At 51.5% G+C, this 19,618-nt stretch overlaps 1 protein-coding gene across 9 annotated transcripts in view; it reads right to left on the bottom strand.

Moving 5' to 3' along the window:
* EPS15L1 (epidermal growth factor receptor pathway substrate 15 like 1) overlaps positions 1–19,618 on the bottom strand; it is a 94,914-nt gene that overhangs the window by 32,422 nt on the left and 42,874 nt on the right. For all 9 annotated transcript variants that reach the window (XM_045082240.1, XM_045082245.1, XM_045082268.1 and 6 more), the window contains exons 11-18: positions 17,156–17,312; positions 16,424–16,509; positions 15,860–15,932; positions 9,145–9,306; positions 8,110–8,307; positions 6,488–6,652; positions 1,697–1,820; positions 724–774 (exon numbers count right to left, since the gene is read on the bottom strand). In XM_045082240.1, coding sequence (XP_044938175.1) covers positions 724–774; positions 1,697–1,820; positions 6,488–6,652; positions 8,110–8,307; positions 9,145–9,306; positions 15,860–15,932; positions 16,424–16,509; positions 17,156–17,312 — 1,016 coding nt within the window. The remainder of the gene's footprint in view (positions 1–723; positions 775–1,696; positions 1,821–6,487; positions 6,653–8,109; positions 8,308–9,144; positions 9,307–15,859; positions 15,933–16,423; positions 16,510–17,155; positions 17,313–19,618) is intronic.

Raw genomic sequence — 19,618 nt, 5'->3', positions numbered from 1 at the left:
TGACTACTCATGGGATGAGGATTCTGTTTATGGCATGGAAATGTTCTAGAACTACACAGAGGTGGTGACGGTATGTTATAAATGTACCAAATGCCAATGAATTGTCACTTTAAAATGGTGAATTTTGTGTTTGTATGAATTTCACCTCAGTCAAAAAATAAAGAGAAATTCAGAAGTCGATAAATAACCAGGTAGCAGGATCGCAACACCGCACCCAGTGTGTTCCTTCCCCTGAAGTGCGAGTATAGGCACAGTGAATGGACACGGGGCAAAGCTGCCGTCACCAGGAGGGAACGAGACACTAGGCTTCCAGGCAGTGCAGATGGCCGTCCTTCCCAGAACACGCTGCGGCCGCCGTCACCACTTCTGGCACCCGTAAACCGAAGCCCCGTTGCAGGCAGGTGCTACACAGGGACCTCTGATGCTACCACGTGCGACACAAGTGGGCACAAGGGACCAAGCTGCTGTGGGCACATCTAAAAGAACTGCCTGGCCCCGGGGGGGCTCCTTTTCTAGTTTTCCCTCTCTTGCCGCTGTGTGGTTGGCAAGAAGGGGCGCCTGACCATGAAGGGGAGCGGAATGTCACTCAGACTCTAAGCCCCCTGCTGTCCTGTCATAGGAGGCCTGGCAGGCGGCTGCTTTTCCGTTTCCCTCAACTTGAATTAGGGCTGGAAATAGCCTGAAGGTGAGAAAATAAAAAGTCTTTCCAACAAAGGCTTTTACCTGCCGAAGCTGTCTGTTGTTCTGCGAAGAGGTCATTCTGGAATGGGTCACCTAGGTTAGAGGAGAGAGGAATGTTTAGCTCTATGGCAGAAAGGGCTCTGGCATAATCCAAATGGGAGCAGCCACTGGCCGAGGCAGCTTTTCTGAGTTGAGGCGTTCAAATAGAAATGGGGTATTGTTGGCGCTCGACATGGGCTGGAGGCGGGGAAAATGTGGAGCGAGCCAGAATTCACCCCCTCCTCCTCGCCAGGCTTGACACTTGTGTCTCATCTCCCTCTCACCTCCCGCAGGTGGCCCTAGGCCTCAAGCCACAGGCAGCCCAGAGCGACGGTGAGGTCCCCACAGCCAAGCTGAGGGCTGCCGATTCCATTCTCGTACCGGCGGAGCTTCGACCCCGCATTTGACATGACACTGGAAAGGTACACCCCACTGCCCTCCCCCTGCCCCAGCACTTTGCTTGGGAATGTACAGTCCTTCTGGAAGGCTTTCGGGCTTCCTACTCCGAAAAAACAGAGAAACTGAGGAAAACTTATTTCTAGAAGTCTTCTTAGTTATTCTCACCTTGTGCGTGGCTCTGGGTAAACGTGTCACATGAAGACCTCAGACTTACGTGGGGATCTGTCCTTCACTGAGTAGTTCCCATCTGATTGTCTTAGGGATCCCGCCAGCAGAGGGGGGTTGAACTTACCACCCCTAGCAGAGGCTGGGAACGGAGGCATGCAGAGGCTAAGGGCAGAGCCATCTGCCCTTGAACGTGGGCACACCTCACTGGGAGTTGGGAGCTCGCTCTTCCACCACATGCTAACGCCTCAGCTCTGTAGTGAACCGGCTGAGGCCAAACGCTCAGGTGGCCCGAAGGCTCCAAGAACTCCCTTCCCCCTCCATTCCAGAAGGTGCTACCTTGCAACCGTTCTAGCCATCGGACATAAAGCAAACAGCCCTCCAATGACCGAGTGTGCACCAAGTGAGATACCTTTGAAGGGATCAGCTCCTTTAAATGGGTCGGATTTGAAGGGGTCTTCCGCCTGGAAAGGATCCGGATGCAACTCTTGGGCATTGTTGCTAAATAACAAGGCTTTATTTTTGAAAGGATCGTCCTGTAATTTTGTGAAGAGACAGGACAGGAATTGTATTATTTCAAATTTAAAGCAAAGTACAGAATTCCCTACCCAACCTGCATATTTCTCCTTCAAGCAGTGGGACCCTACAGAGAACAATTTAAAAAGCCATCGAAGAAATGTGGACGTTGGTTCATAGTGACATGTCGACACTAGTTTATTTGTGGTGACAAATGTTCATTCGCGAGGACAAGGTGTTAATGATAGGGGAAGCTGGGTGTGAGGCATGTGGGAACTTACTGTACTACTTTTAAGTTTTCCTGTAAGTCCACCACTCTTGCAAAATAGAAGTTTATTTAAAACTTGAGTGGAAGCAACTCGAACAAACTCGCCCACAGATGGACGAACAGATACACCGGATGTAGTATGTAAACACACAAGGGAGTATCACTGACCCTTGACGACATCATGCTGAGTGAAACAAGCCCATCATGAAAAGACAAGTGCTGTGTGACAGGGTCACTTTATAGGAGGTCCCCAGGGGAGTCAGATTACAGAGACAGAGAGTAGAGCGGTGGGTGCCAGGGGCCGGGGCAGCAGGAAGGGGCATTTAGTAGGTATAAGAATGTTCTGGAGTTTAGCTGCATGATGTGACTATACCGAGGCATGGTCCAGATGATCAATTCAATGTTATGTGTATTTTATTACAATGATAAGTTTTTCTTAAAGAAAAAAAATCACTAAGTCAAAACAGTGGCATTTTTGGAAACGTCAGAAAGAAAACCTAACAAGCCATTCAATAATGACAGCATGGACCTCGTTCAAAAGTGTGGCTTCCCTCAGTCATCTTCTCACAGAACGTCTACCTATGTGGGCATGTTTTAAAATGCTCTTTCTGCACCAAGAAGCACGCTGGCTGCTTGCATCTCGGGAGGAAATGGGCCGCTCTTGCAGTGGGAACTACTAGAGCATACACGCTTGGCACTTTGCATGTATTTTAAAAAGTGCTTATTTCTAGAAACAAACAGGCATGTTTAAACCAGAAGGAAAAAAAAAGATTTGCTTTTGAAGACCACATTTTTATAGTGGAAAATGGCCCAAATGTTGCGGGGGGGAGGGGACAAGGCACGGGAACAATGTACTTCGTTTAGAAACAGTGAGTGTATTTTGGTTAATAAAGACACACCCTCAGTGAAAACACGAAGGTTTCACTGTGATATGAACAAGCACAACATCCTCACTGAATCTGGCAGATGTGTTGGCACCCGTGGGGCTGGCAAACATCCATTATTCCAAAGCCAAATAATTAAAGAGCTGGGGCTTCCGTAAAAATACAGACAATGGTTGCAGGGCAATGACGTCAAAGGTGCCAAAAGAAGACTCCTGAACAAGGCTCCTAGCACTCTGGGCTGGGTGACTCTGGGAGGCAGGGTGGCTCTCAGAGGCACTGAGCCAATGGGAAGCCCTGGGCTGGGGATGACCAACACCCCTGCCCTCTGATTGAATACAGAAGGGTTTTTCTTACCTGGGAAAGACTATCTGCGGCTTCCAACCAAAGGGCTTCCCAAGGTGGGGAAACCAAGCAGGGCTCTTAGGCAAGTAAGCACAGGTGTGGGCAAGCACCGCGGCTGGCGGAAGCATGCAGTTCGTTAAGGACAGCTCGGTGCCGACACCTGCACAACGCCTGCACCAGCGAGTGTCTGATGGGGCTCTCAGACACACAGAAAGGTGAGGGAGAGGTCCTAATCTAAAGGAGCTGGGAGGCCAAGATGGATAATCAACCCCTCACCCTGTACCATGAGGGGTGGAATGTATCGGTTCCGGAAGAAGAACAGAGAGAGATGATGACTTGGATATAGGTGTGCATTAAGAACGACAGCTTGGTCTCAGACTGGAGGCTTCTCCTTAGTTTTTAATAGCATTGATTTACAAGTTGGTGGGTTTTGTTGGGTTGGTTTTTTTTTTTTTTTTTTTTTTTAATGGTTTCGATCCTCACTTGGAAGCCTGCCAAATAAAAGGAGAGGATGGCAGAGAGTAGCCTGTGATTCTAGGGGCTCTGGCTGCGAGCCCCCTGAACTGAAAGCCAGGTCTGCAATCTCATCCCAGGAGCAATGATTTGCCTAAGGAAGTAGTCCTCTGCTTCAAAGGAGAAGCCTAAGAGACCCTGGGAGGACTTGTGTATGGAAGGTAACCACCAGTGGTTCTGATGCCACTTCACGGATTCAGAGCAGAAAATGAGATTTCCCCTGGTGCACAGATGCCGTAAACTCCACCACCCACTGACCACTTACCAACGAGAACTGGGCCATCTGCCACTTGGGAGACACAAGTGCGGCAGACAAGCTCTGGGGCAGAAGACCGATCCCTCCGCAGAAGTAAAACACTTCAAACATGGAGTTCAGTAACTAGTCTTAATTCTCCACTTGTTAAAATATAGATGTGACACCCTGAAAGGAGTTTCTGTGACTTTCCTTCCCTTTGCATGGGAGCTGGGCAGTGGTATGCTGGTGAACCAGCTGAGAAAAAATAAAAAAATGATTGGTAGCTTCTGCCATTTCCCACGGTGTAAATACTTCCACCGTAGCTGAATCCAAGTTACCAAAAGTTGTACAATCAGGTTACAAAATTCCTATTTAATAATCAGCTCTGGAAAGTCAAGAAAATATGGCTCCAGCATGCCAGCAGGGCTGGATGCAACAGATGACCCAATGATGAGTTCTCGGCGAGGCTGAAGTCTGGGATGATTTACTGCCTTCTCTCTACTACACAGGAGGGTGGGGTGCTGTCTTCAAGGGCAAGGCCAGTATTCTCAACAACAGATGACAGACAAGAAATAAATCTGACTTTTTAAATCAGTCTCTTGGACAAAGTAACATGGTATGAGCTTAACACTAAAGTTAGTAACTTTAGTAGAACTGTGCAGCCTTAGAAAGTTCTAGATGCACCTCTCTGGTTACACTACTTTCAGGGGATCAAACCCCTCACTCGTGCCCACCTCCAAGAGAACTAAGAGCTCTGTGAAGCAGTCCTGAAATATTCAAGAGTAAACAAAAAGCCCTCTTCGAAGTGTTTATTTAAAAAAGGAAACAAACCGAAAAATGCTTTAAAAACTGTATTTGTACAAGATAAATATAGATTTTCTTTCAGACACTGGTTGCAAGTTTCTATGTAACATATCTGACGTCGACATTCCAGGATGAGTTGACTATCGTGTAAACTTCGCCCCGCTTACAAGATGAATGAAAATGAGGAAAAGATTAAAAATCAGGGAGGGGAGGGGAGAGGAGGGGAATCCCTGACCCTTGCAAACGGCTGCTTCGCTGCCAACTTTCTATCCAAGGAAACCGATCTTATTCGAACCTACAGAAGGGCTGGAGAGTGAGCTGTGCCATGAACTAAGATGAAACGGGACAAGCCCAAGCTGTGCAAGGGACCAAGGCCAGATGCGGAAAGGGAAAGCAGGGTCACGAAGCTGAAATGCACACGCGGAGATGGAGACAGCCGGACAGCCAAGCGGGCAGCTCTGCCTCACACATTTAACAAGACTGGACATTTGTCGTCTAACTGTGGACAATCAAGCTGACGATTGGCCCCAGGGCAGATACGGAATTCCCCCGGAACGTGTGAACAGCAGAGGGAAGGAGCAAGGGCCAGAGACAGGAGACAGAGGAGAGCACCAACAGCATCTTCTAAGTGCCGCAGGGAAGGAGGCCTAAGCTTCCCCATAAATTCCTAGGACTGAGCACTCAGCTACTGAGAAAAGAAACGCGTCAGGAAATGAACACGAAGGGCTAAGTCTTAGTTGAGAGAGAGAGGAGCTGTGTTATTACAGGAAGGAAAAGGAATCCACAAAGCCAACGGGGCCAGGAGCAGAAGGAGGGCTCAGAGGAGGAGTCCTGAACGCAGAGGCAGCAGTGCAGGCCGAGCAGTGAAAGGCTTTGGAAGCACAGCACAACCACACCATGAAGACCAACCGCGTGCCACGGGCTCCTTCAGGAGCGCAAAGATGCTCTTCTCAGCCAGACAAAAGTGGAAACACTGGGGCTCAGGGCCACAACAGCAGGCTCTGGCAGGAACGGGGGATGGGACAATCTGAGAAACAGTAACACTGGCTGGAGTTAAGTCCGCAGAAACCTAATAGGCCATCAGCCCTTTGGCCCTTGATCAGGACCCCTAGGGTCGTAAGGTGCCGAGGTTTTCAGCATAAATGAAATTGCAAGAGAGAGGCCAGTTCATAGGTCAAACAGCAGTGCCTCGAATGGGTTGTCACTTCTTGATCTTCAGCAATACATTCGATTTTCAAGGTACTCCTTGTGCGAATACACACACACACACACACCCTCTGATCCCCTCAACTAGTAGGGTATAGGGTTTCTCAACATGTGAGAGCTTGATTCAATTTTGGTTAAGTTTGGGAAGCCCTCCGAATGTGGGCTGTCGGCCCACCAGAGACGAAGGTCTTTAAACACTGGTTTACAAAGGATTCGGGCCTATCCTTTGCTTTGTCTCGGAAGCAAGGCTGGAGCACAGCCACGTACACTAGGCTGCAGGGCCTGTGGGACACACAAAGCAGCAGCAGACACAAGAAACACCCCGCATTTGGGAAGACTCGAGGCTGGCCAGCGCCGGATCCGGCAGGCCGGGCATTCTCTGACCTCAACGTGGGACCTAATCCCAGGACTGGAATACATTTATTCGACCTTTACCATGGCTCCAAAACCGCCCCTCTCTGTCAAGGAGACCCCCTCGCTCAGGTCGGCTAAGTTAGTCAGGCTGGTGCCGTGGGTCCCGTCGAGTGCCTCGTCGTACTGCTCCAGGGTCCTGTGGGCTTCCTGGTGGCTCTCGTGCAGCTGGGAAAGCTTGTTTCTTGCCTACACAACAAAGATGGCTGACATCACACGGGGTTTAGGGGGAAAGTGTCAGGCAAGACACATTTTTTTTCTCCTAATGCCCAAACCCAAGTGATTCAAATGGGAAACTGAATTACTCGCCTACAGAGTTTACAAGAAGCGAGACCACTTGTAAACCAGAATGAGGTCCTTTCCGCCACCCTATGAGGCCTCTCTGTATCCCCAGCCCCTGAGAGAGGCCTGTGTGCAAACAGATGTTTGTCAATTCTGAACAAACTGAAATTGGTAAATTCCAGATTCACAATCTGTTCCCAGAGATCGCTGACATTTTCCTTTATGGGGTTTTTATTAACCCATCTGTGTTAATAAGCAGCAGTGAACGTCACTGTTATTATTACTAACACACACTCACGTCTTGGTTCCTAACTACCTTATACAAACTCTTACTGCTCAGAGGAAAAAGGTCTTAAAACAATACTAAACCTATTCATTAAGAATGAGGGATGCCTGGGTGGCTCAGTGGGTTAGAGCCTCTGCCTTCGGCTCAGTTCGTGATCCTGGGGTCCTGAGATGGAGCCCCGCATTGGGCTCTCTGCTCAGCAGGGAGCCTGCTTCCCCCTCTCTCTCTGCCTGCCTTTCTGCCTACTTGCAATCTCTGTCTGTCAAATAAATTAAAAAAAAAAAATCTTTAAGAATGAAATACAACAGAGGGTACTAAACCCCCAGCATGTGTGATCAACTTTTGTCTGTAACCTGGCAAAAGGAACGAGAGATGGAGCCAGTCAAGAAAGGAAGCACGACCAGCCATTCCGACACTGCTGAGCGTGAGCATCACCCCCACCCCACAGGTGGGACACCCAAGGGTCGCCGCGCACAGGGAGTGGGAGAGGAGCCCTCCCTCTGCAGGCCTCAGGGCCTTCACACTGGCATGGGAGAAGGATGGGGTGCTCAGACAGCTTGAAGAACTGGAAAAGGACCCGCATGGGGTGAGGCTCGTCACAGCGTGGGGCCTCCTCCATGTGCCAGTCGGCAAACTACATTGGGATGGAGAGGTGCTCAAACCAGTCTCACGCTCTGTCCCTCTTGCTTGTCCGAGAACAACAATGGTGAAGGCATTTCTATACCCAAGACTCTCTTCAAAGGAGCTTTACAAGTCCTCATGCAGGCCCTGCCCACTCCCCCCAAAATGGCACTCGCTCAGGTGGGGAAGTGGAAGGATGGCGAGGCAACGCAAACTGCCACTGGGCCGAAGACAGCATGATGGTGGCACGTGCTGGAGGATTCTGGGTGCTTACCCTCCAGGCCAGGACAACATAAACGAAGTGGGTGACAGTAAAGGAAACAAGTGGCCTCGGCTCAGATGCAGACCAACACAGGCTGGCCACATACAGTGACAGGACCAGTCACTGGAGGTACTCCACATGCCAGAAAACCTGGCCACAGCCAGCAGAGGCGGGGACCTGCCCTCAGCAAGGTACCTGGTTGATTTCGTCTTGTGTCGATTTCAGGGACTTGATGATGGTTTCCAGCTGAACTTTCCCGGCCTGAATGCTCTGCTCCAGCTGGGTTTCTTCCTGCTGCAATCGGTTCAGCTCAGACTTGGCCCGGTTCAAGTCATCTTCCTGGGACTTGAGGTCAGATTCTTGAGACTGGATTTGGGTCTTCAATGAGGAAATCTGGAATGAGATGAAATATGATTGAGGGAGAATTCTTTTTTTTTTTTTTAAAGATTTTATTTATTTATTTGAGAGTGAGAGCATGTGCACAAGTGTCGGGGAGGAGCTGAGGGAGAGGGACAAGCAGACTCCACGCTGAGCACAGAGCCCAATGTGGGGCTCGATGTCACGGCCCCAAGGTCACAATCTGAGCTGAAACAAAGAGTTGGCCACTCAATCAACTGAGCCACCCAGGTGCCTTGAGGGAGAATTCTTCATTCACACTGTTGGAAGGAGCTAGCCCAGTGAGGCAGACACTAGCCCAATGACCGGACACCTGGCCTCCTTCTAGGGCCCTCTCTCCACTCGAAAGACGGAGAGAAACAACAAGGAAGACATGCTCATGGCCATGTAACAGGCAGAAAGTCAATTTGGGGTAAGGAAAAATGAGACCTGGGGTAAACACAGGCCATCTGCCCCCAGGGGCTAAACATCCCTGTACGAGGCCTCAGAGGGGGACACGGGGCTTTGCAATCCATGGAGGTTGAAGCCCCCGGGTCTGTAACAAGCAGCGAAGATGACAGAGCAGGGAGAGGACGTGCCTATCCCCTGTGCTGGGGGGCATGGGTCAGGGTGAGGGGTCCATACACACAGGTTAGTGGGGACCAAGGTTGTTCACCCTGTGGCTTAGAGGGCGAGATTGAGTTCAGGCCACAAATGCTTGGTTGCTTTTTCAAGTGGTATGTCCAGCAGCTCTATTAGCGCAGGAAGGTGCCTCAGCCCTGTGTTTCAAGGGCATGGTGAGCTCCAAGAGGGCTACAGGAAGCACCCCCCTGCAGTGCTGGGGGTGAGACTCACCATCTGAGTCTCGTCCTGGCACTTCTGCCTCACGTCGCTCAGCATGTCTCGGAGCTTGGCCTTCTGCTGATCCATTTCATCAAGGCGGTCTTGGGCGTCCTGTTTCTGAGCTTCTAGCTCTTGCAAACTGCTTGTTTCCCGGTCTAAATCATTTTGTAACTCCTAGGGAAAGGTAACATCACTTTACTTGAGATGAAGGAGAAGGGGGCACATCCAGGTCACGGGGGCTCAGCCTGAGCTGGAGCCCCCAGGACGTCCTACAGCAGCGCCGGTGCCCCAAGTCTGCGCTTGGCAGGCACCCTGTGTGCACCTGCTGGAATGTGTGCACCTCAGCTTGGCGCCTGTGGCTTGAGGTCTCTCACTGACTTCCTCGGCAAATACATACCGATGGCCTAGGAGAGGCCAGGGGCCAGGATAGTGGCTGCATCCCAGCAAGAAGAGCTGCCCAGTGATATAGTCAGGGGTGGAGAGAGGAGAGGCATCACCCAAACCCAAATAAACTGGAAGGAATGGAACCAACAGAATGCACGGGTGCTGCTGGGTGGACTCGGGGGCACGGGGAGACCAGACTGACGCTGCAAGGGCAGAGGGGAGCCCCGCGGGAGCACCACTTAGGGTGGACCCAAAGGACAAGCAGGCAGCAGCCAGGGGAAGAGCCAGGAGGAAAGGAGCCCAGTGGTACAGGGAGCAGGGGCAGTGGGGAGGCAGCAGGGGGCTCAAGGTGGGGAAGGCGGTACTGGGCTCCAACTCGAGCCAAAGGAAGGAGGGCCAAGCCAAAGAGACTGCACTTGCTTCTGGGGCAGGACATTCAAGTATGGGCTTGGGACACAACAATTCTCCACCGCTAAAGCTCCTCCAAACTGGCAGTGTCGCTCAAGTGGACCCAGCAGGTACCTGAGACCCGACTATGACACCTCTAGGAAAAGCACCTTAGAGGTGTACGACAGGTGTGACCACGCGCAGTGTGTGACAGCAAAACCTGTAAACCATGTAAATTTCCACCAGGCAGGCCTGGCTGACAACTGCAGTGCACCCTTTCCCTAAGCTCATGCTCTGAGTTACAGCGTGAAGCAAACAAAGCACGTGACAGAGCGCACGTGTGCTTCACATTCTGGTGTTTGTGCAAACAGGAAGGAGAGAATATGCACAAATCTCTCTCCTGAAACATGCGCATGACCTTCCTGGAAGGCCTCATGGGAGCTAATGAACTGCATCTCTGAGGGGGTGAAGAGGAGGGCAAGAAGCTTCACGCCTTTTGATTTTCAACCAGGCAAAGGTCTTATCAAATGTCTTTTAACTAAAGCTGAAATCACAGATGGGTGGGGCAGAGGATATGGAAGCCTCGGGGTGCTGACCAAGGGAGCAGGGAGGAGACCCGGAACTAGGTGAGATGGTGGCCATGGGAACCAATGTAAGGGAAAGATCTGAGGGGACCCTGAGGGTACAGGAACACGAAGATGGTGAGGCCGATCCCAGGTCAGGCCTGGGCTATGGATTGCTGGTGCCACTTTAGGAAAAAACCCAAAGCAGACACAGCATCTCCTCTCTACCTTGAGGATAACAATGTCATGGCTCTCTCCTCTCTAGACAGCTCCCCAGTCTCCCTGCCCTTGACCTTTAATTCAGGAAGCAGATCCTCAGTCTGACAAGTCTGGGGAAGAGAAGAGACTGGTGGCAGGGAGTCTAGGACATGGGTCTACCACATCTGAGGGAAGAACAGCTGACGGAGGAGAAGGAGATGAAGCAGGCCCGGTGTGGCAGCCTGGGACACCGGGTGGCCAACAGCCTAGGGTATCAAGGAATCTTGAGCCTCATTTTATAAAGAAAAAGGAGGAATCAAAGAGCCCCACGGGGACAAAGACCCACCAACTCATGGTTAGGATGGGAGCTGGCTCAGAATGGGGGAGGTATCTGAGCAAAGATAACACAGAAATAACCCAGACAACCTACAAACACAATGCAAACTTGACCACTGGAATCCCCAGCTGCCTTCTGTGCAGAAACTGACATGGTGATGCCAAAATTCATTAGGGAACACAAGGGCCTCGGAATAGCCAAAACAATCTTGAAAAAGAAGAAAAAAGTAGGACTCGTGCTTTTCAATTTCAAAATTTATATTGGACATATCTCAGATATGTCGTGGGTTTGGTTCCAAATCACTGCAATAAGCAAGTATCACGATAAAGCAAGTCAAAAGAAGCTTTTAGTTTCCCAGTGCATATAATTGTTTACACTGTACTACAACCTATTAAGTATACACCAGCATTATGTCTAAAAATACATGTGTACACCTAAAATAAAATCATACTTTATTGCTAAAAATTGCTAACCATCATCTGAGCTTTCAGTGAGTCATAATCTCTCACCACAGATCACCATAGCACACGGAACAATAATGAGAAAGTTTGGAAGATTGAAAAAAATACCAAAATGGGACACAGAGACACAAAGTGAGCCAATGCTATCAGGAAAATGGCGCTGGTAAATTTGCTTGACACAGGGTTGCCACAAACCTTCGATTTGTAAAACAAAAACAGAAAACCACACCATATCCGCAAAGCACAATCAAGTGAAGCCCAAGAAAATGAGGTGTTTTTCTAAGAAGCTACAGCCATCAAGACAGTGTGGTACTGACATAAGGAGAAATGTAGGTAGATCAGCGGGATAGAATGGAGAGTCCAGAAACAAGGCCACACACATCGGTGGCCAAGTGATATCCAACAGGGGTGCCAAGACCATTCGATGGAGAAAGAACAGTTTCTTCAACAAACGGTGCTGCGACAACGGATCTCCACATGCGGAAGAATGAAGTCAGACCCCTGCCTCACAGCATAGGCAAAAATTAACTGAAAACAGATCAAAGATGTAAATGTAAGAGCTAAAATGGTAAAATTTTAGAAGAAAACACAGAGTATTCATCTTTATGACCCTGAATTTGGCAATGAGTTCCAAGATAGGACATCAAAGGCAAGAGCAGGGGAAAAAAAGGAATAAACTGAACTTCACTAAAATTTAAAACTCTTGTGCTTCAAAGGACACCATCAAGAAAGTAAAGACAACTCACACTATTTGCAAATCACATATCTGATGAAGAACTTGTATCTAGAAACTATCAAGAACTCTTACAACTCACCTATTGAAAAACAAGCCAAGTTAAAAATAGTCAAAGGGGAGGCACCTGGGTAACTCAGTGGATTAAGCTGCTACCTTCGGCTCAGGTCCAGAGCCCTGCATCGGGCTCTCTGCTCAGCAGGGAGCCTGCTTCCCCCTCTCTCTCTCTGCTTGCCTCTCTGCCTGCTTGTGATCTCTCTGTCGAATAGATAAATAAAATCTTAAAAAAAAAAAATGGTCAAAGGGTCCAAATTGACATTTCTACAAAGAAGCTACAAAAATGGCCAATAAGCACATGAAAAGACACTCAACATCGTTAGGGAAAGCATTAAGGGTAATGAGATACCACTCCATACTCACTAGAAAGCCAAAATAAAAATTGGGAAAGAAGTGTTGGCGAGGATATGGAGACACAGGAAACCTCATACATTAAGGCTGGAATGTAAAATGGTGCAGCCACACTGGAAAACTGTATGACGGTTCCTCAAAAGGTTACACAGAGTTACCATATGATCCAGCCATTCCACTCCTGGGTAACAGACCCAACGGAAGTGAGATTGTATGTCCGTGTGACCTGTACATGAACGTTCATAGTGACGTCATTTGCAATAGCCTCAAAGTCAAAGAACCCAAATATCCATCAACAGCTGAAGACAAACAGAATGTGGTCCGGCCACACCATAGAGCCTCACTCAGCCCCGAAAACGAATGACGCACTGACATGCACACTACAACGTGGATGAACCTTGAAAACACTGGAGGAGTGAAGGAAGCCACACACAGAGGCCACACCATGTAGGACTCCATCACCACGCAAGGTGCAGATCAGGTAAATCCAGAGACAGGAAGCAGGTAAGTGGTCGCAGGGGCTGGGGAGGGAAACGGGGACTGCTAACGGGGACGGGGCTTCCTTTCAGAGGGAAATGTTGACAAACTGGCAGTGGTGATGGGCGCTGACACTAAACACCATTAATTATGCACTTTAAGTGGATGGATGGTGTGGTCTGTGAGTTCTAGCTCAGTAAAAGCTGTTGTCACAAAACAAAACAAAACAAAAAACTAGGAAAAGGCGCTACAGGTGCTCACCAGATCGACAGCAATGGAAACAGAAGCGAGAGACCCCCAGGGGGGACAGGGAAGGGGCGCCCTGGGAACAGGACCAGAGGGGCTGAAGCTGAAGCTTCCACTGCCTAAAACCAAACATAAACAGACCTGAGGACAAAGGACTTGTACCGCACACGGAGCCCTGACCCACAAACTGTACCAAGTGATCTCCCAGCGAGACCCACGTGGGGAAAGGAACCAAAGCCAAACCTGGTTTTCACAAAGGAACTTTAAAAAAATAGAGCGTTCAGTCTAGGACCAAAAAGCTGCCATCAAGCACTCCAGCAGAGCCCCAGCCTGGCCTGCTTGCAGATGAGCACCCCCCCACCCCGAACAGGGGCCAGTCTGGCTGGCATGTGGCTCCCTCCCAGCTTTGGGGGGGTTGTCGGGGCACACAAAGATGCCAGTACCTCCAAGGCTGCAGGTATGTGCCATCAGAGCCCACCAGTCAGGGCTGCAGGCGGCTTGGCTGCGCCTGCCGCAGACCAGAGGGACAGTACCTTCAGATGTCAGAACGAGTCACTGCAAAGACCTGACATCTTCCTCAGAATCGCCCAGAGCAGGCACCAGAGACCTGGTGACTGGCTTCCTGGGCAATTAAATGCCATCAGAGCACCCAGATCTCCAGGGACCAGAATGTAAACCACAGCATGTTCAAGGCAACCCTGACACAATAGGAAGGGAGAACCGGCCACACACCCGTGTCGCTGGCTGGGCCCAGCCCAGGCACAAGGAAAGAGGAGGCCAGCTCCGCCACACCACAGGACTAAGGGGATGGAGGCTCAGATGCAGAGCCCACTCCCGCCTCTCTGCCACCTGCGTCTGAGGGATCAATTCCAGGACACGGGTGGAAATCAGAGGCCTCAGAGAGAATAAAATGACAGGAGGAAAGTACTGTGGGGGCTTTCAGAGAAATACAGTCACTTCGCCTACAAGGTGGTCTTATAGAAGAGGTAAGGTAAGCTGCTGAAGCAGCTCATTTGAGCAAAAAGCGCTTCCTGTCAGAGGAGGCCTGGTCCTTGCTTTCCAATCTGAAACATTCCAGGAGACCACCGACAGCCCAGTCCTCACTGCTGACAGGCAGAGAGTGAGAAGCCAGGGAAGGAAAGAAGGGTCTGGACACTGCACAGCGTGAACCGGTGAGTGTCCCGAAGCAGGGCGGGCACATCCACCCCACCTCACCTGCAGACCACAGCCATGACAGATGTGACATGTCCCACAGATGGGCAGAACGTGCCATCCTCCTAGTACCTGTGTCTGTCCCAGTCCCTGTGTGGGTGGTGCAGGGGAGGGCCGCCCAGTGCCTCGAGAGCCCAACGGAGTCAACGCTACTTACTTCCCCTGGCTCCAGTCCACGCCCTTGGAGGTGGCCCAGAAAGAACTGGCCACTCTCTCAGCACACACAGCAGCCAGCCACTGCTCTAGGCCCTGTGAACAGCCCATACACCAACCCTTGGTGCCGGCAGGAGAGATGGAAGCTAGGAGGCTGAGCCACCACTCCAGGTCACTCAGGTGAGGTTACTAAAGTGGAGCCGGACCCTGACCACTGAGCCATGCTCCTCTCCCACACCCAGCTCTGAGCTCAGGACACTCAAGGTCCTCACAGAGACCACCAGTCCCAGCGGCACTTCTAGCGTTCCCTCTCAGGGTGCCACAGCCACCTCTTGTGTCCTCAGAGGGGCAGCACCTTCTCTATCCACTCAGATCCGAGACACTGTGGGACCCCCTGCTCCTGGTGCAGACTCCCCTCTGCTCCAATGATGAGAAGAGCAGGGAGGGGCCTGAGTGCATGCTGAGCAAAGGCCAGACCCCATTTTCCAGCCCCACAGCTCGGGAAAGCAGAACAGTCATTATCGGGAAAGCAGAACAGTGTCATACGATACCCAGAGATGTTAAGTAACTTGCCCAAGGTCACACAGCTAAGGAGAACTAGATTTGAGCCCAGCAGTCAGACTCCTGGTCTCTGCATCACCACCACCTGCTAGGAGACACTCCAGGAAGCAGGACTGTCCTGAGAATAAGTTAGCAAGCACTGTCTGAACCTCTAACACTGAGACTTGAGTGGAAAAAGTCAGACACAAAAGGCCTCACGTCTAACATCCAGAACAGGCATTATCTAGAGAGACAGCAGATTAGTGGTTGCCCAGGACTGGGAAGGGGCAATAGGGGGGAGAGGCAATGGTGACGTGAGGGCTCATGGTCATGGGGTTTCTTTTTGGGGTGATGGAAACTAGATGGAGGGGACAGTTAAGCAACATACTGAATATGCTAAAAATAACTGAATTGTATGCTCTAAAGGAGCAAATTTTCAGTGATGTGAATCGATAGCTCAGCTGAAAGAGAGAAAACAAGCAAGCCCTGTCTGAGGTTAAAGTAGGCTTAAAAGTCTCAGGTGGAAGCCCCCCAGAAGCTAGCTTTCCCTTGCCCCACCCCCACTGATGGGCCTGGCAGTCGCTGTGTGGGACACAGCTCATTTGCCCAGGGTGAGCACTGTGCTTACCTGTACTTCGTTGCTTTTCTGTCTGATTGCCTCTTCCTTTTCTCTAATGTCTTGTTCCAGGGAGTACTTCTCTCTGGCCATTGAAAAGATTTCAGGAAAGCACAGATGAGTGACAGCATGACTATGGCCATGGTGCATTCTCTTGTCACCGACTTCTCAGCGCCCAATTCCGTCCTTACCCACAGAACCCAGCTCAGCTGGTGCCCTGTGACTCTCTCAGTTTAGCTGTCAGTCCTAAGCCATTAACTTGCCACCTGAGACTCAGCCGTTTTGTGTGCTGAGGGAGAGCAAGGCCTTCCTGAGGTCAGGGGGCATGGCCTGGGGCTGCCGATCAACAACCTGCCTGAGACCCCCCCCAGCCCACACGGATTACTGCAGGCGTCATCGCTCGAGCTCATTAAGTCAATTCAGGAACTCAGGGGAGTGTACAGCCCCTCATCTCTGCTGTACGGACCTGTAATGGCCAACTTGCCGCATGTCTCACAAGTCTCTGGTACTTGTGGTACAAGCAGGCATAGGGCTGGTGTGAGACTCAGATTCTCAGGAGAAGGAGCTTTAACACACCTTTGTAACTGGGCAATCTCTTGACTGATATCATCAAGTTCCTTCACACCAGTAAATTCTCCTGATCCAAGAGAACTTGAACCGTCCTGGAACCAAATTCAGATAGAGAATTAAAAATTGTCAAGCTGAGGGGCACCTGGGGGGCTCAGTCGGTTAAGCATCTGACTTGATTTAGACTCAGGTCATGATCTCGGTGTTGCGAGATTGAGCTCAACGTCATGTTCCACATTGAGCGTGGAGCCTGCTCAAGATTCTCTTTCTTCCTCTCCCTCTGACCCTTCCCTCCCTTTAAAAAAAAAAAAAAAAAAAAAGGGCTGACAAACCGAGGGGCGCCTGGCTGGCTCAACTGTAGAGTATGTGACTCTGGATCTTGGGGTTGTGAGTTCAAGTCCCACACCGGGTATACAGATTACTTAAAGATAAAATCTTTAAAAAAATTTGACAAACTGACCTCACTGCCCAGCATGTACTAGTAGGTCCTAGTATGAGGGATACGATCATGGTATCTCCAATTCACAGCAGCAAAAGGGCCAGTACCCAGCCTGGAAAACTATCCCAGTGGCCCAAACACACCTCCTAGACCCACCCCGGGCCCCTGGTGAAAGCTGGGGCCAGATCAAGGTAAGCAGAGACAGCAGAGCACTGGCAGGCTCACACGGGCCACTGCCGCCACCTGGTGGCAGGCTGTGGGAAACCACAGGAACAGGACCCGGTTTGAGGGGCAGTACTCACCGGGATGGGAGTGCCTCTCTCTGAGGGCGGGACCATGTCCGGTGACAGGACTTGAGGGGGGTCGATGCCTTTACTGACCTTCTGCTGAATGAAGTACATAGCTAATGCAAACTGGTCTTTACTTAACTTCCCCGTTTGCCTCGTATCAGCCAGGGCCCTGGGAGAAACGCGCAGATGCTAATTACACATCAGAAGCAAGAATTTGGCCCAGCATGCTAACTAAACAAATCACAGAACCCATCCTTTGAGGAAATGAACGGTGACAATACAAACAATGAGGCACAATGGCAACTCCTTTCCTACTGAACATGCCGCTCCCGGACAGCAGTCCCGACGCCCCCACCGGAGCACCATGCCCAAAGTCTGGTTAAGGAGGCACCTGGGTGGCTCAGTGGGTTAAGCATCTGACTTCAGCTTAGGTCATGATCCCGGAGTCCCGGAATTGAGCCCCATATTGAGCTCCCTGCTCGTGTTCTCTCACTCCCTGACTCTAATAAACAAAAAATCTTCAAAAAAAAAAAAGAGGACATCATCAGGACAGGAAGTGGGGGCCTCACCTGGCTGGAGAACCACCAAACCCCACCCCACAGGCTGAGGTGGCAGGCCTTTGGGAAGACCTCAGCAGCAATTCCCAGAAATGCCACCAGCTCTTGATGGCGTCGGGGGGGGGGGGGCACTGCGACAGTCCAGGACAGAACAGCCATTCTGGGGGCTGTGAAGCAGGGCCCGAGCCTGCCCCCTCGGGTCTTTAGCCAGCCTGGGTTATCTGAGCAGCCTGAGCTGCTGGCTTTCAACGGGGATGACAGCCGCAGCATTCTGGGTTGTCGCCCTGAGGCAATGGGGCCCAGAAAGCCTCGCCTGACCATGCTACACAGAACAGTGCCTCACGGCCAAGGGGTGCCTGCTCATGTGGCCTCCTGTCCTCCTGGCTGATGGACAAGGCAGCACGTAAGGCCGTGGCACATGGAGCTCCCGCAGCGCCTGGGGGAGCAGCTCTGCAGCCAGCCCAGTAACCACGGAGCTGCCTGGTATGGGGAGGAAAGCCTCACACAGCCAGACGAGGCCTCTACATCAGTGATGTCTCACCCCGGCCGCTCCACGGGCGGCCTCACTTCCCACTGTGCACAGTGACTGCAAGGTCACCACTCTCTAACTCGTAGCAGGGAGCTGGGAACGGTGAACTGAGTCGGGCCCAAACAGCCAGTGACCAGGGCTATGGGGGGCACAGAGACCCCACTGAATGTCGCTGATAAAGGCTGATATAAAATATCTTTATTCTTGTTGCAGTTTGAGTGATGAGGTGTGCAGATTCTGCCTGCCAGGGCTGGTCCTGCTGCACACCCAGCCCACAGCGGTTCCCGGGCGCGAGGCCTCTTCCCTCGGGCCCTCTGCTGCTCCCCGTCTCTGACAGAATGCGGGCTCCAAGGCCCACATGCGGGGTGCTCGGCCAGCCTCTACCCGCAGCAGCACACACGCAGTCTGGCTCCGGGGCGGGGCGCACGAGGCCTCCCTGCCGGCCTCCGGGCAGGCGTGTTATCCGGCCTCAGGGATGCCCCCTGCCCCCTGCAGACAAACCCAGGCCATCATGGTACTCTTCTAGAGCATGTTCATCCTGCCTTTCCCCTCCCACGCAACGTTTTCTGCATTCCTTCTTTTAACCCAAGCATGCTGGCAACATCCCCGTCCCCTCCCCGCCCCTACGCCACTCGCAGGTTGAGGGACCGTCCCCACACTGTGATCAGGATGTGGCTTGCAACCTTTGAAACACACACACACACACTTCAAGGTGATAAAGGGGACACTGCATTTCCTCGGCCTCTAAAAGCGGGCACCGGGGCTGAAGGGGTGGAGGATGACTGGCCCTAAGCAGCTGGCCTCCCCCAGCTATTTGGTGACTGACTCTGGGTGTCTGTCACACACTCCTTCGGAAGGGACAGCCTGCTTTCTCAGGTTTCGGCCTCCCCTCACAACGTGGGCATCTACGAATTACGACCAAGGACAGTTATTTCCCCAAGCTACTCAGTAAGGTGCTAAATTTCACTGCTCTTCTTTGGAAATGTTCACCTCTCCAGAATTATATGGAAATTCTCTCCCTGTGACTCCCAAGTGAGGCCCTATAAGGCCTGAGGACAAAGTTAGACAGTGACTTTCACCACTGGTCAGCTGCAAAGGGAGTCACCCCGGCGCTGGGACATCGCCCTGGTCCACCCTGCAGGAAGGAGGGCTGAGGCCGGCTCCCTGGCTGGCCCCGAGGTGCGGACTGGGGTCTTGCTGACCGCTCACTCTCCTGATGGGAGCCGTGTCACTGACCTTCACAGGCCTCCCCGGGGAGGCAGCCGCAGCCCCCACTGCCCAGGGTGGCTCTCCCCAAGCTGCCCTCCCCTCCCAGGGGCAGGGCCAAACATCTGCACCCCAGCTGGCTGTGGGAAGGCGGGGCCTCCCGCTAGAACCCGCACAACCACC

Source organism: Mustela putorius, unplaced genomic scaffold, assembly GCF_011764305.1.
Source record: "Mustela putorius furo isolate JIRA1106 unplaced genomic scaffold, ASM1176430v1.1 tig00000095_pilon_pilon_pilon, whole genome shotgun sequence".
Taxonomy (NCBI): Eukaryota; Metazoa; Chordata; class Mammalia; order Carnivora; family Mustelidae; genus Mustela; species Mustela putorius.
This window is presented reverse-complemented; position numbering and strand designations above follow the sequence as displayed.